The sequence below is a fragment of the Alosa pseudoharengus genome, unplaced genomic scaffold (assembly GCF_046254945.1).
Source record: "Alosa pseudoharengus isolate Yale_2024_CS ecotype anadromous, Long Island Sound unplaced genomic scaffold, YU_APseudo_1.1 YU_APseudo_1.1_scf_7, whole genome shotgun sequence".
NCBI classification, from domain to species: Eukaryota; Metazoa; Chordata; class Actinopteri; order Clupeiformes; family Clupeidae; genus Alosa; species Alosa pseudoharengus.
In genome coordinates this window covers 10706226-10721612 of record NW_027468859.1, presented here as the reverse complement: position 1 = coordinate 10721612, position 15387 = coordinate 10706226, and the positions used below count along the sequence as shown (strand labels likewise).

Genomic DNA, 15387 nt, shown 5'->3' with positions numbered 1-15387 from the left:
TGTAATGGAATTGGTGAGTCTTGAAGTCTTCAATAATCCGTTTCCCTTAAACTAAGCATTTACATGAAGCACATGATAACTATGCCAATTGAAACACTTTCCACTTAGATAGCTAGGTGGCTACCAGGTTCATAATTCACTTTTAATTGCACACAGAAAATATCTTGCTAGCATCATTACATGCTTCTATTTCTACAGGAATGAAGGTTGTTTACACCAACTTAATATACTTATCATTGTGCTATGTGGCACAAACAATGTTAGTTTGTGGAATGACCATAGGCTATATTTGAATGGAGCTGGCAAAATATTATGAATACTGTGTAAAGTAGACAACGCTCTTAAAGTGACAGTACACCATTTGTAAATTATTATTATTTATTTTTTTTTGGGGGGGGGGGGGGGGGGTCCCGCATTTGAAGTGAAGTGTCCCTCATTTGGGGTTGAGGAAGTTGGCAACCCTAATATATATATATATATATATATACATATACATAGGGAATTTCCCTTTTAAAGTACTGTTTGACATGCACCCATAGTCAAAGAGAAACTCAGTACTTACCTCCTTTCCTCCCTGCATAGAGAGCAGATGGGTGTCATGTTCCAGGTTCTGGATGATAGTGCATGATAGTGCATTGTTTTGGGTCCTAGGGTGGGGTTCTGGTCTGGATGATGGTGCATTAGAATGTACTGTAAAGCAAAGATTCTAGAGCTCTGTTCTAGAATCTTTGCTGTACAGCTGAGGAAGCAGATGCTTTCCGTCAGTGTTCTGTGAGAGAGGCAAACTCCCTTTGATGTCAGAGAGACCCAGAAAATAAGCATGTTTACATGACAGGGCGTTTAATTAGTTGAGCACTCAGCCCCATCTTTCACCTTTCCTCTGTTTCCGTAGTCCGTTCCCCCTCGGGTTTCAATGAAAGTAAGAGTTTGTGACAACAATATAAAAGAAAGGAGATGATTTCATTGCTGCAACAGTGGGGTCTAGTTACAGACACTCCTAGCCATTCTGCGTCCATTCAGTGTTTGCGCTTAGCATCCTTTCCAGAGACTGAAATCAAATCACAGGCTCTGCCTTTAGATGTGACATGACAACTCTCACTGTCTGTCTCGTGTCCACAGTGACCCGTGGACTTGTCCGAGTGTATCTTAGCAACTGGAAAGACTCACACTAACTGAATCGGTCTGGTCTTTGCCAGGAATGTGGGAAAAGTCTGTATGATCTGTAACTGAAAAAAAAAAAACGTATTATTGTCGATATAAGCTAGCTGACTCAAGGAAGAGGAAAGGGACCCCAGTTTCAGGCCCTTTGTGATGTACATTTGGTGTGAGGCCGAACTGTGCTGAACTCAAAATAATGGGCACATAAAGCTTAATGTACAACCACCTGTGTACAAAACAGTGTGAAAAGCTTGTAATGAGTGCAGCTCTTTTGTGAGAATTTGTGAGTTTCTCTCTCACTCTCTCTCTCTGTGTAATTAGAAGCACTTATGTAGACATTTTATGGCATGTATTTGTTGGCTTGTATGGCAGGTATTTTTGAGAGAGACAGACATGCCTTTTTAGAGTCTGCCTGTCTGCATAGCAACATCGTTAGTAGACTCAAAGTTGTGTTGACAACAAATACAGCAGACTGCATCTCTAACAACTAACCAGTTTGCACAAGTGGCTTGTTCATGACGTGTTTAGCCATTAAAAACACCTGAGTTGGCCCCAGCCTTAGCACAACTGGCTGAGGCACCTGCACCGTACGCCGCCGATCCGAGTTCAATTACCGCCCCGTGGTCCTTTCCGGATCCCACCCCGACTCTCTCTCCCACTCGCTTCCCAGACTCACATGTTGTCTTTATACTGAAGCAGTGACCTTCAATTTTGCTGCCAGTTCTGTTGTCCATCTGACACCTGAATCCACTCATCATCAGTGCCACTCATGATTAACAGGACTCAGTTGATTTCCGTAATCAGGACCACTGTAATTATGCTGATTTTAATCAGGTGTATTTACGCAATGGATGGAGAGACTGGAGACACACAGCACAGGAACAGAGATGGAGAAATTAACATTTGTTGAAGAAGACTGCCTCCGGACTTTGATTAGAGACCCAGAAACTCATCTTAGTTTCTCCAAAAAAAAGAAACATTTAGAAGCTTCCTTTCATTTCGTATTATAAATCGCCATTGTCTCGTCTTTTAAGCTACATCGCCCAGCCCTACTGTTTTACTGGCCGTGCTGAGTGGAACAGATCCGGATCTGTGTACGCAGCGTTCAGCACGCCACACATCCCACATGAACTCAATTACCACTGAAATCTCCCCCGAGGACTCGCTGCCACAATATCCCAGTGTAATAAAATGTTTGATGCACAGCACTACTAAAATACTCACTGGTGAGTAGGGCTGCAAGTAATGATTATTTTCAGAGTCAATTTATCTGTTGAGTTAGTGTACGTGTAAATTGGCAGGTAGTGGTGTAAAAAAGGCCAGCGAGGGTTTACAAAAGTTCAAGAATACTTCCTCAAATGCCTTGTGTAGTCGACGCACACACCAAATATATTGAGTTTAATAGAGGAGTAAGTGAAGCCGAACATATTTATGTTTAAGGAATTTTTCAAAAAAAATTACACAGATTAATTATACCAAAATTAACTACAATCAAATATACCAAAATAATTGACTTTAGTTGTATAGTTGTTAACTAACTGATTAGTCAGTTAATTGTTGCAGCCCTGCTGGAGAGAAAAGATGCCTGCAGAGGACCCGCCAGAGACCCTTATTGTTAGAAGAGAATGTTCTTGTAGAAATGAAATGGGTGACACAAGAGCCCTTTGGACAAGTTTCTCATTCACAGACTAGGCCTTGGGATGAGTGTGTGTGTGCGTGTGTGTGCATGTGCGTGTGTGTGTGTGTGCGCGCACACTTGTGTATATGTGTGTGTGTGTGTGAGTGCGTGCATGCGTGTGAGAGAAAAAGAGAGGGGGAGAGAAAGAAAGATAAACATCTTATGAGACATTGACCAGGGTAAAAAGCACTGGTCTTTAAACTCAAAAACACATTGCCTTAAGGTGACTATAATTTACCCTCCAGCCCATCGATGCTCATGGAACAGGACAATTGTAGTCACATTGCCTATTTCTACAGTGGCCGTCAGGGGCAAATGGATTACATATTAAGAAAACATGCAAATTGACAAAACGCATGCAAATCGACAAAACACAAGCAACTTAAAAGGCCTTTTCACACAGAGATCATGCTAAATTTGCGGGAAGAGGGGACGTCTTTTTGTCTTCTTTTTGTGTCTGAAAGCGAGGTGAAAATTTGCCGGCCTGCTGATCTGTTCACTTGATGCGGCATTTTGGGGAGCCAGGAGGCAGGATCAGCTATAGTCAATTAAATTGTGACGTGCAACAGGGGGCGTGTAGAGTGATAGTCGTAGGCCTTATGTGTAGGGATCGACCGATAAGCGGCTGCGTTCGCAGATAGTTTTTCCCCCGCATTATTTACATACAAGCGTCCACAGGCAGCTCTGTGTTGCTGGAGACGCTGCAATTCACGTGCAGACTGCCCCTCCCTCACAAGCTGAGTGCTGAAAGCCCTGTATGTGTTTAGCTTGGTTTCTTGATGGCTAGCTCGCTAGCAAGTGGGGGTTTAGCGTAGCAGTCACTTGCTACCGAAGCTGCAGGGGGAGCTATGTCGTAAAAAATGCGAGCCCAAATTAGGCAAAAACCCAAAAACAGCGAAGGAATAACCAGACCTGCATAGGGCTTCTTTAAAAAAAAACATCTTCAGCGATTTGACAACACATGCACACACAGCATTTAGAAAAGTGCTGGGAATTCAGACAACACTACACCTTACAAACATGCTCATTGCTGGCTGTGACTGGGTGGACAGGACTCACACAATAACACAGTGACTCACCCACACAGTACTGCAGGAGAACTTATATGAGGGGATTTACTACTGTAAATATGAAAGAGAAAGAGGAGGCCATGGTGGACTCTCCCCTGCACTGGAAGAGTTCTCAGTTCTCTTTGTCTGCATCTAAATCACATGTCTCTGTCTGTCTGTCTGTCTGTTTGCCTGTCAGTCTTGCTATATGACATTTGAGGAACTGAAACTGGCCTCATGAAATATAAGCTTCAGGTCAACAGCATAGCACACACTCCATGCAGGCACCCACATCCACACACCCACCCACTCGGACGAAAGCAAGGAAGTTTGGAGAGTGAAAGGGGGAGTCTTTCTGTCTCTTGCCTCTTCTCAAATCCCTCCTCGTTTTCTCTTTTTCTCTATCTCTCTATCTCGCTCTCACTCTCTCTCTCTCTTGCTTTATCACTCTTTCTGTTTCTTGCCTCTCCTGAAATCCCTCGTTTTCTTTCTCTCTCTCTTTCTCTCTCTTTCTCTTTCACTCTTGCTTTATCTCTCTTTCTGTTCTTACTCTCTTCCTGTCTTTCTGTTCTTCCTCCTCTCTGTTGCTGTAACACGGATACATGGATGTGTTGTTGGATGAGTTGTGGAATGACTATTCCATACCAAATTTTAATATGAGGCTGACAATTGGAAGCACACGTGCACACACACACACACACACACACACACACACACACACACACACCCAGACACGTGGAAAGACATGGAAATCTCATAAGGACACATATACACACTCTCTCTCTCTCTCTCTCTTTCACTCTCTCTCTCTCGCTCACACACACACACACACACACACAGTCACACACACACTTTTCTGTGACAGCTCCCAAGCGTGTTCACCTCAAGTTAAAGGGACTAATTTTGGATACTTAATCAGGAACAATTAAGAGCTCAGAGGCCCTCTGTAACAGAGAGGAAGGAAGTTAGCCGGAGACACAGGCGAGGGGGATAAGGGGAGAGAGAGAGAGAGAGAGAGAGAGAGAGAGAGAGAGAGAGAGAGAGAGAGAGAGAGGAAGTTAGCCGGAGACACAGGCGAGGGGGATAAGGGGAGAGAGAGCGAGAGAGAGAGAGAGAGAGAGAGAGAGAGAGAGAGAGGGAGGTGGGGATGGGGGGATGGATAATAGGGACAGGTTGAGGGAGAGAAAAGAAAGATGTGCACTGGGAAAGAGGGGGAGAGAAAGGGAGAGATAAAGGGGAGGGGAGAGAAGTAGAGAGAGAAAGGGAAGGAGAAAGAGAGAGAGTGAGGGCAAGTGATAGAGATTGTGAGAGAGAAAAAGAATGCGAGGAGAGAAAGACAAAGAGAGAGTGATTGGGGGAGGGAGGGGGGAGAGAGGAGCAGAGAGAGAGAGAGAGAGAGACGGAGAGATTCTGAGGAGGTGTATAGTGGAGTGGTTGGTTCTGTAACCTCCTCAGAGTGTATTTATATGTGTGTGTGTGTGTGTGTGTGTGTGTGTGTGTGTGTGTGTGTGTGTGCTACTCCTGGGCCATGGCCTGTGTTTGACACAGGACAGAAGGGGATCAGAGGCCAGACGCTGAGGGAGAGATGTGTGTGTGTGTGTGTGTCTCAGGTCAGGGTTAGGAGGACAGGAGTGGGTGTGCAGTGGGGAATATGAAGAGAAAGAGAGGACTAAGAGGGAGAGAGAGGCAGGTGAGGAGAAGAGGATAGGAGTGTGTGTGTGAGTAAGAGAGAGAGAGAGAGAGACAGAGAGAGAGAGAGAGAGAGACTGGGGATTGAGGCCTGTGGTTAGGTAGAAGAGTTCAAAGGGTAAATGCACAGGGAGAGAGGGGAGTGTGTGAGGTCAGACTTAGTAGGATAGGAAAGACGTGTGTGTGTGTGTGTGGTTAAGGTCTCAGACCTCAAATGAACAGATCAGGGGCCAGTTCAATAGGAAATACTGTGTGTGTCTCTGTGTGTGTTTGTGTCTGGCGGGGTCTGGATTATGACAATCAATGAGCATGTGAGGTCTGAAGTAGGATGATAACTGTGTGTGATTATGTGTGAAGGGTGTGGTGTGGTGTGTCTGTGTGTGTCTGTGTGTGTGTGTGTGTGTGTGTGTGTGTGTGTGTGTGTGTGTCTGTCTAGGTTAAGGTCCTAGATGTCAGAGGGATCCGGGGTCAGAGTGTATAAAGTAAAGATTTCTAGACAGATATGTCTGTGGTGTCTGGTGTCTGTGTGTGTGCGTGTGTGTGTGTGTGTGTGTGTGTGTCTGTGTATGTCTGTGTGTGTCTGTGTGTGTGTCTGTGTGTCTGTAATGGCTGCCCTGTGCTGCAGTGAAGCCAGGCTGCAGTGTGTGTGTGTGGATGGATCCCTACAGAGGGGAACGTAAAACGGAATCTGTGATGGAACAGCTGATTACACAGAATCTCTTCCCACGTCCCTCTCACATTCCCCTTGTCGTCTTACAGACAGGCCCCTGAGGCCTTCTGCTGGGATGGCATGGTCAGAGAGAGAGAGAGAAGAGAGAGAGAGAGAGAGAGAGAGAGAGATGGCCTAGGGGGAGAGAATGAGAGATGAGAGAGAGCAAGAGAGATGCAAGATGAGAGGACCTCTGCTATTGAAATGGTAAGAACTAGAGATAGAAAGAGAGATGGAAAAATACAGCAGAATGAATGATAAAGAAAACAAGAAAGATGAAGAGAGAGATAGACAGAGAGACGCCACATGAGTGAGGACCTCCAATGTGGAGTTGATAAGAAACAGGGAGTAATAGAGAGAGAGATGACAGAGGAATATAGAGTGAGTGATAGAGAGAATGAGATAGACGAAGAGACATAGACGGGGAGATGTGACATGAGAGGGAACCTAATGATTTATGAGCGATCAAGAAAAAGTGTGTGTGTGTGAGCAGGCGGAGGAGAGGAGAGAGGGATGAGGTGATGGCGTGATGGATGAATGGACTGCCTGCCAGAGCGACAGCAAGGCACAAGATGGATCTCTCACATTGCACTCCAAAGAGTGGCAGAACTGTAATCAAGCAGAGCGAGATCTGTGTGTTTGTGTGTGTGTGTGTGTGTGTGTGTGTGTGTGTGTGTGTGTGTGTGTGTGTGTGTGTGTGTGTGTGTGTATGTGTGTGAGGTGTTTCTGTTTGTGTTGGTGTGTGTGTGTGTTTGACTGTTTGTGTGTTTGTGTACGTGTACGTGTGTGTGTGTGTATGTGTGTGTGTGTGTGTGTGTGTGTGTGTGTTTGTGTGTGTGTGTGTGTGGTCAGGAGTAAGAACATTTTCAGGAACTTTATGCTGTTGCCTAGCAGTGTTGTTTTGGTAACATGTTCATGCCTGTGCATGTGGTGCTGTCAGTAAGGTCTTTGTGGAGAGATGTGCTGTGTGCAGTAGGCAATAGGAACCATTATTTTGATGTTGATGTTGATGTTTATAGTTCTTTGTAGGCGCTTTTTATCGAAAGCGACTTGCAGTGACATCAATAAATATTACATTAACATTAAAATTATCAGTTTAAAGTGAAGTCATTTAGCCTAAATTATGTAAAAAATAGCAATATTAGTAATAGGCTAAATATATTTTAAGAGAATAATATCAATAGCCAGGAGAGGAGGAGAAACAGATGAGTCTTTAGTCCCATTTATGACAATGAAGGCTTATTAACTGGTGACATGGATGCAGCTTTCATTGATTTTTAGATGATTACTGTGGTGGTTACTCTTTTTGTCCTACTAATAACCACTATGGTGGCTGAGCTAGACTGTCTGACTCACACGTCCAAGAAAGTATAATCCAAATCCACGGGTGATGTCCAAAATACAGCAGGGTTTATTACAAATAACTAAAACATTTCTAAAAGTTAATTCAAAGAAAGATTGGCAAGATAAAGTAAAAATTGTCCAAGGATCAATGGAGCAACTTCTCTTTGAGGACATATGGAAGGAAGACTGAGGCTTTTTAGCAGTGTCTGGGCCCTGTCCGTAATGGAAATGGGTGTTATTACACTAAAACTGCATTCACATATATACGGTGACTAGCGATGAGAGACCATGTTATGTAAATGTAATTCAGCAATTACAGGCAAAATAACCACACACAGGAAACGTTGCACGACAAAGTTAAAATAATTTTTGAGGGGATAAGCAACAGGCAACAAACGAATCGGCGCATATGTCAATGGGGGTTTATACTGTATCTATAGCTGTGGTCAACACTTTACATCTCAACACTGTCTCAACAGATGTGCAAACTAGGGCTGCACGATTTGGGAAAATATCTACTTGCAATATTTGAGATATTGCGATTGCAATATCATTTTAAAGCCAAGCATGAGCAAGCACTTTCATGAGCATGCCAATTGCATGAGAAGCACCTGACTCCTGTTAGGTGAGCTTCAGTGTCTGTCACACGAGGACGACATAAAATTATAGATGTGACAGGATTAACCATTGGAACAGAGTTGCAAGCTACACGATATAGGCTATGACACTAACGGCTTGTTCCCCCTACCCATCGCAGGACAGGAGCGCTTTGGCAACATGACGCGGGTCTACTACAAGGAGGCGGTCGGCGCGTTTGTTGTGTTTGATGTGACCCGTGGCTCCACCTTCGAGGCGGTGGCCAAGTGGAAGCACGACCTGGACAGCAAGGTCAAGCTGGCCAACGGCGGCCCCATCCCTTCCGTGCTGCTGGCCAACAAGTGCGACCAGAAGAAAGACTCGTCCAACAACGCCAACCTCATGGACAACTTCTGCAAGGAGACCGGCTTCCTGGGATGGTTTGAGACCTCGGCCAAGGTACACACACACACACACACACACACACACACACACACACACACACACACACACACACACACACACACAAACACAATCATGAAGTCAGCCATTCAGACATCTACTTCTGTGTTTTCATTCCTAATCACTTATAAATTGCTAACACACCCTCATACATATATTAATGTGTTACCAGGGCTCTACAGTGCGCCCATGCCGTGCGAGTGCAAAACAATATTTAGGCGCACTGGTGCGAATGACTTCTAACCATGTCAATGTTTGTCTACAAAATATACAGCAACATCGAGAAACATTACTGGTGCAAACCATAGAATCACGTCGCGAATGCAGCATAAAAACTACACCTCCCATCAACGTTAGCAGTTTCGCGTTGTGACTCGCTAGTAGTCGCTTCTATCAAATCCAAGAGCGCGCAGAAAAAGGGGAAAGTTAGACTAGCCAGCCAAGATGCAAAGATTGAAGAAATTAGTTCTTCTATCCAACGAATTCATTGGATATAAGAGGAACAGGATGAGATTCTGAGAATGCAGTGAGAGAAGGAAAGGTAACCTAACATGCCTTTTAGCCCAGTTGACGTATTGGCTGCAATATGCAAAATATAGCTGTAGCGAACGAACCGGCACAAAAGTACCCTCCCGTAATACTCCCATTTTATTCAAAGGTAGAACGCTACTGACAACTCCAGGCTTCCACGCATGTATGTTTGTTTACACCGAATACAAGCTGAAGTGCAAAACGAAAGTAGGCCTAACGTTTGCCTACTGCCCCCATCAATGCAGATATTTCAAATAAAAACTAAAAGTATAAAACATATATCCTTGATTAGCCTATTTTGGGTTTTGTGGAAGAGAAAATTGACTGTTTTAGTAGTAGTAGTCTTATTAGGCAGTATGCAGACAGATAGGTCACCATGGGCATATTTGGATTAGCTAGATGGATTCACAAATAAATAAATTAGCCTACATTTGGCAGGATACTTGATATACAGGCTAAATGCAAATATGGCAATGTATTATATTATTTTACATTAACAAAATGTAGGAAAATAGAACAGACTGAAAATAAAGTAGGCACTGATCTTTAAAATCCTGTTTCCTGTAGCCTAAATGTTGTCAGTCATTCTTAATATTCGCAATTGGTGCACTGGCATGTTTAACTGTTAGCTGCAGTATAATGTTAGATTATGTGTAAGTTAAGTACAGAACTGACTGTGCTCCCAAATTTTTGTCTGTGCTCCTAAATTTTTTAACTTGGGCTCACAAGTGCTCCTGAAAAAAATGTTAGTGTAGAGCCCTGGTTACACAAACACACACAGACACACTGACATACATACATACACATGCCCCCCCCCCCCACACACACACACACAGTTTTTCATTTTCTCTCTCACATACACACATAGATGGAGGTGGTATAACTGACCTCCCCTATTCACCTACATTAAGGGCCCACTTGCTAATATTGTTCAAATATGACTGGAGGTTAATTGAGTGCCTGGTCCCTGACTTAGTTTTCTGTCTCTCTTGCCCTCCCCTTCTGTCTCTCTCTCTCTCTCTCTCTTTCTCTCTCTCTCTGTCTCTTTTCTTTCTCTCTCCTCCCTTTCTTTGTTATCTCTCTATCCACCTTTTTGACTCTCGCCCTTTTGTCTATTATCTATTCTCGTTTCTCTTCTCTCTCTCTCTCTCTCTCTCTCTCTCTCCCTCTTGCCCTGTCTCCCCCCACCCTTCTGTCTCAGTAATTCAATGAACTCTCTGGTCTGGTGATCTGTCCCTTTGTTCGATTAATTTGTGTAGCCAAATAGTAAAATGTGGCCCACATGGTCATCTATGAGTGCCGTGTGTGTGTGTATGTTTGTGTGTGTGTGTGTGTGTGGGGTAGTTTCATATCTCAATAGTAAAATGTAGCCCACATGGTCATCTATGAGTGCCGTGTGTGTGTGTGTGTGTGTGTTTGTGTGTGTGTGTGTGTGGTAGTTTCATATCTCTTTGTATAGGAGACTATGAAGTGTCAACAAAAAGCTGTATCCAGTATCACATCTCACTGTTTCTTTACTTAGGCTAGGCTTTATGTGCGGAGTACGTTGGCTGCTCAGCTAAGTTAGCTTTGAGTGACTGCATTAGGTTCCTCCATAGAACTGCATGAGTTCTATGGAGGGCTTTGCATATGAAGTCCGCATGTGAGTGAGTGTGAAAGTGAGTGTGCCTGTGTGTATGTGTATGAGTGTAAGAGCAAGAAAGAGATTGTGGAGGAATGAAAGAATATTAAGCCTGAATTGAGTCAAAAGGAAAATACTGTGAGTTACTAAGGACCAATAATCCCCTTACACAGACACACACACACATACTGTATGCACACACACACACACACACACACACACACACACACACACACACACACATACAAACACACACACACACACACACACACACACACACACACACACACACAGGATGAGAGAAACTGGAAGAATTCTTAGCAACCTGTACATAATGAATACACTCTCTCTAAACCTATTCAGCAGCACACATGATTTCTTCTTATAAAACTATTAAACTACATCTCATTGGCCTAATTTAAATGTAGAGTGAAAAAGATGAACACACATTCCTATAAGATTTGCCTGTGGTGTGTTGGTGGTGTGTGAGTGTGTGTTAAGGAGACCCTGTGTCCTGATGAGGAAGGTCTCTCTGCTGCTTGAAGGGGTACTCCAGTCAAAATGACATTTTTGACCTTTCCCAATGGCTATGCAAAGCTTCTCTTTCTGTTCCACATTGATCCCGGACGTCCCTGGCTACAATAGTTGTGCTAGTAGATTTTCACGGCAAAGGCTGTACATATTTAACCTTTATACTCTCTCTAAAATTTGACTTTTGATGATATTCATTTCACTATCCAGTAGCTGATGTTTGCGGATGCTAATATTAAACATCATAGAATGCAGTGAGCAGCAGCTTTTATATGGTTTTGGTTATGGAATTAAGCGACACTTTTGTCCAATACAATTTACAAAATTAATCAATACAATAATTAAAAAGTTTCAAAAAACAGTTTTAAAAAGGTGTTAATACTACATTAAGGGAAATAGCAATCATAACAATAATGTCCATGAAATATCAATGATCAATAATGAAAATAAACAAATACCATAAATATACAAACCATAACTTATAAGAACCACTTTAATAATTAAGTGTAAGCTGAATAGATACTCATTCTACTAACAAGGTACCACTGAGGAAAAGTCTTGTCTGATCGTAGTGGGCAGTTAGGGATGTAGAGCTGGATCATAGAATTGAGATAGCAGGGAGTAGATCCAGTAAATGTCCTTGTGAAAAGGTAGTCCCTCTTTTTCCCCAATCCTTCCTGGTACATTTAAACTGACTATTTTTCTCTTACACAGATACAGCGAAAAACCCTCACTCACCCAATTACAGGGATTGAAAACGTTCCCTGATTGGGAAATTAAACTGTGTGTAATTGTGCGTGGGTGTTTTTCATCCCCATTTTAAATAATTGTATGAATAGCGGTGCTACTATTATTTTATTAGGGATATATAATGTTATTAATGGTGAAATGTATGTTGCTTTATTGTTTCTATGTATGTGTGTGATAAGTGTTTGATTGTACATGTGCTGAGCAGATTCCCCCCGTCATAGTGGTATCAACCAATTGGCCCCTAATTGGTTGGCTTTATTTAAAGCAAGGCTTTTCTGCCTTGGAGAGGGAGTCTAAAGAAAAGTCTTGTGAGAGAGTCTAGAGAGGTGCTGTGTGAAGTCTGGACAATACAGAGTTGAGAACTGTGACTGCTAGTGCTCAAGAAACTGGTTGGTTGAATTTGGTTTTGTTTTGTCAAGTCTTTTTGTTTGCACTGTTTTCGCACTGTAAATAAATCTGCACTCTCCACCAAAATCCACGTTTGCTTGCTGTGTCTTCACCCCATCATCACTTCACCTCAGTGAGTCCTAGCCGCTCATCCTGTCTGTGAGTATGGAACGTAAGGGCCGTAGTTTCACAGTCCTATATCAAACAATATCAATACTATATGTTCTGGTCCGCACAGCCTACCGACCCACTACTTCCCTTATGACAACTCCTAATCCCCTTGGACAATTTAGTTCCTACACTGGACTTTTTGAGCTTTCTGACACTAAATAAGATACATGCATTATCATACTGGATATGTAACCATCCCACCTCTTTGTAACATACACATCTCAGGTGGCTTTAAACACATGTGCTTTTCTCTACACCTAACTAACTTATTCATTTATTATGTAAACAGACCTTACTGTTCTGTACTGACCCTAGGCAGATGGGTCAGGCCCTTGAGTCGTGGATCTGCTCGAGGTTTCTATCTCCAATTATAGGGAGTTTTTCCTCGCCCCTGTTACTCATGGGCCTTCTCTTATTGTTTAACACTGTAAAGCGCCATGAGACATGTGCAATATTTTGGCGCTTTATAAGTGATATTAAATTGAAATCGAAAATATATATCAAACTAGCAATGCTAACAAAAGACATTCTCCCTTAATGTGACTGGGATTTTCCCAGAGCCCACAACTTGAGGAGGTAGTTATGGCTGTATGTGCCTTTAAAACAGCCCTGCTTTTATTGAAAACCACAACTCCGCTACAGCTGCTGTAAATTAAAATACCAGACAGACTAAGCAAACAGAACTAGAGCCGTTCTATTCTTCATTTACTCTTGTGTATAGAAATGAAGGAGTTAATGTTATAACATTTATTTCCATGAGGGGACAAGACCCTTAGAATATCTAATTTTGTCCAAATTTTGCATAAGCACGCTCCTAATATATTTTATAGGGCTGTCAAAATAACTGATTAATTTCGATTAATTAATTTGAGAAAAAATAACTGATTAAAAAAATGAGTGCAGATTAATCGATTCCGTATGACCTTTGACCCCGAGCCGTTCTAGTCAGTAAAAATTAGACTGTAAAATGAAGGATAGAGAAGAAAACGTGCTGATTGGATCATTGATTGGAACATTTACTCTTTAAAAAACGGCCTGATGGTGTTCATAAAAAATAAAGTGTTGAAAATAAAGTCCTCTGCAATGTCTGCAGCAAGGAATTTGCATATCACCGGAGTTCATCAACTCTATAGTCGCACATCAATGCAAAGAAATAAGTGTTGACATTGAGGGGAGTGTTAATTTATTTTCATTGTGTCCCCTAGGTTATATCTGTGGCCTGAAATGCCTTGTATGTGAAAAAAAAACTTTCTCCCGAAGCACTTTTGAACTTATTTCCTCAGCATATTAGGTCATATCATAGATTATTATGGCAATTATTTGAACAGTGAAAATAATAATAAAAGAGTTTTTGAACTTTAATGTCACTAATGCTGATTATTCAATGATTCATTTGAATTTAAATATGTAAAATACTTTCACAGCAAAAAATATATATGCGATTAATTTAGATTAATTAATCACAGAGTATGTAATTAATTAGATTATTTTTTTTAATCGATTGACAGCCCTACAAATATACAAATACTTGTGTTAAAAATACTCTGGTAAAAGTAGAAGTACTGGTTTAACTTCTTTACTCACTTAAAAGTAACAAAGTACAGGCTTGGAAATTTACTTAAAGTATAAAAGTAAAAGTAGTCTTGTGAATGACAACCATTTTTTATGCAACAGCACCTGGACCACAAATGTTACCAGAGGGCAAGAGTGCCAGTCTCTCTTTTTAAATATTCCCATAACCTGTTTGGCCATTTATTGGCTTTCTCCCCCAACATTACACTGCCTACTTCAGAGGGCAGTGTGTTCTTTTGGCCTACCATCAAATGCTGGACATCTTTAGAAAGCTAAGATCCTGTAGTTTTTTTAGGAAGCACTGGCACAGAGTTACAGAGCCTAGAATATTTTTTTTTCTTTCTGTGAGATAACAAGCATCTCTGAACTGACTACATTTTAGCCCTCTAGGTCACTTGATATGATTGATATGAGTATATTTATATATTATATATTTATATTTTACTGCCATTGTAAATAGACTACTTCTCGTCGCTTTTTCCCCCTGTACACGTTGAAAATGCTTTTGTTGTGGAGGAAAAGGACTAACAACAGGCAAACACTATCTCAAAAGAACTGTATCTACTGTTAAGGTAATGTTTCACGATTCTTGCAAGATGTCTTCTGGTCGGCAATTCTTGAAGTTGCATTGCTAGTTCTCTCGGTAGCGACCCGGCTATGCTAGGTGAACGATTCCCCTATTACAAGTTTGTTTACCTTCAAATTGGCTTCGTAGAGGTTGTACTGTAGGTCAAAGGTAAAAATCTTGCATAGTGTACCTTTAAGTCTCTTTCCTCCTCTCATTTTTGTCCAAGTCTTTGCATTTATCTCTGTCAGTGTCTCTGTCAGTCACTCTATCACTTTATCACACCAGTCTTTTTCTTTTTCCTGTCTTTGTCTATTCTTCCTACTCTGCTCTTTTCGTTCTTGTTCTTTTGTTCTCTTGTTGTTGTCGTTATTCTCTCTCTCTCTTTCTCCGTGTGTGTGTGTGTGTCAGTGTTAGAAATGAAAGTTATCAAATTAAGTAGTTGCTCAAACCCACCCCAGTAAATATGTGTTGACATAATTATGCACTTCCCACTCTCTCTCTGTCTCTCTCTCTGTTTCATACACTGACACACACTGTGCAAGTTATTAACACACAAACTGTGCAGTTATTGTTGAAGTGTGTAGTGTCAGG

At 41.9% G+C, this 15387-nt stretch overlaps 1 protein-coding gene across 1 annotated transcript in view; it reads left to right on the top strand.

Moving 5' to 3' along the window:
- Positions 1-15387, top strand: part of rab32a (RAB32a, member RAS oncogene family) — a 30657-nt gene that overhangs the window by 13248 nt on the left and 2022 nt on the right. Inside the window, exon 2 of the mRNA XM_076272518.1 lies at positions 8385-8662. Within this exon, the coding sequence (XP_076128633.1) occupies positions 8385-8662 (278 nt within the window). The remainder of the gene's footprint in view (positions 1-8384; positions 8663-15387) is intronic.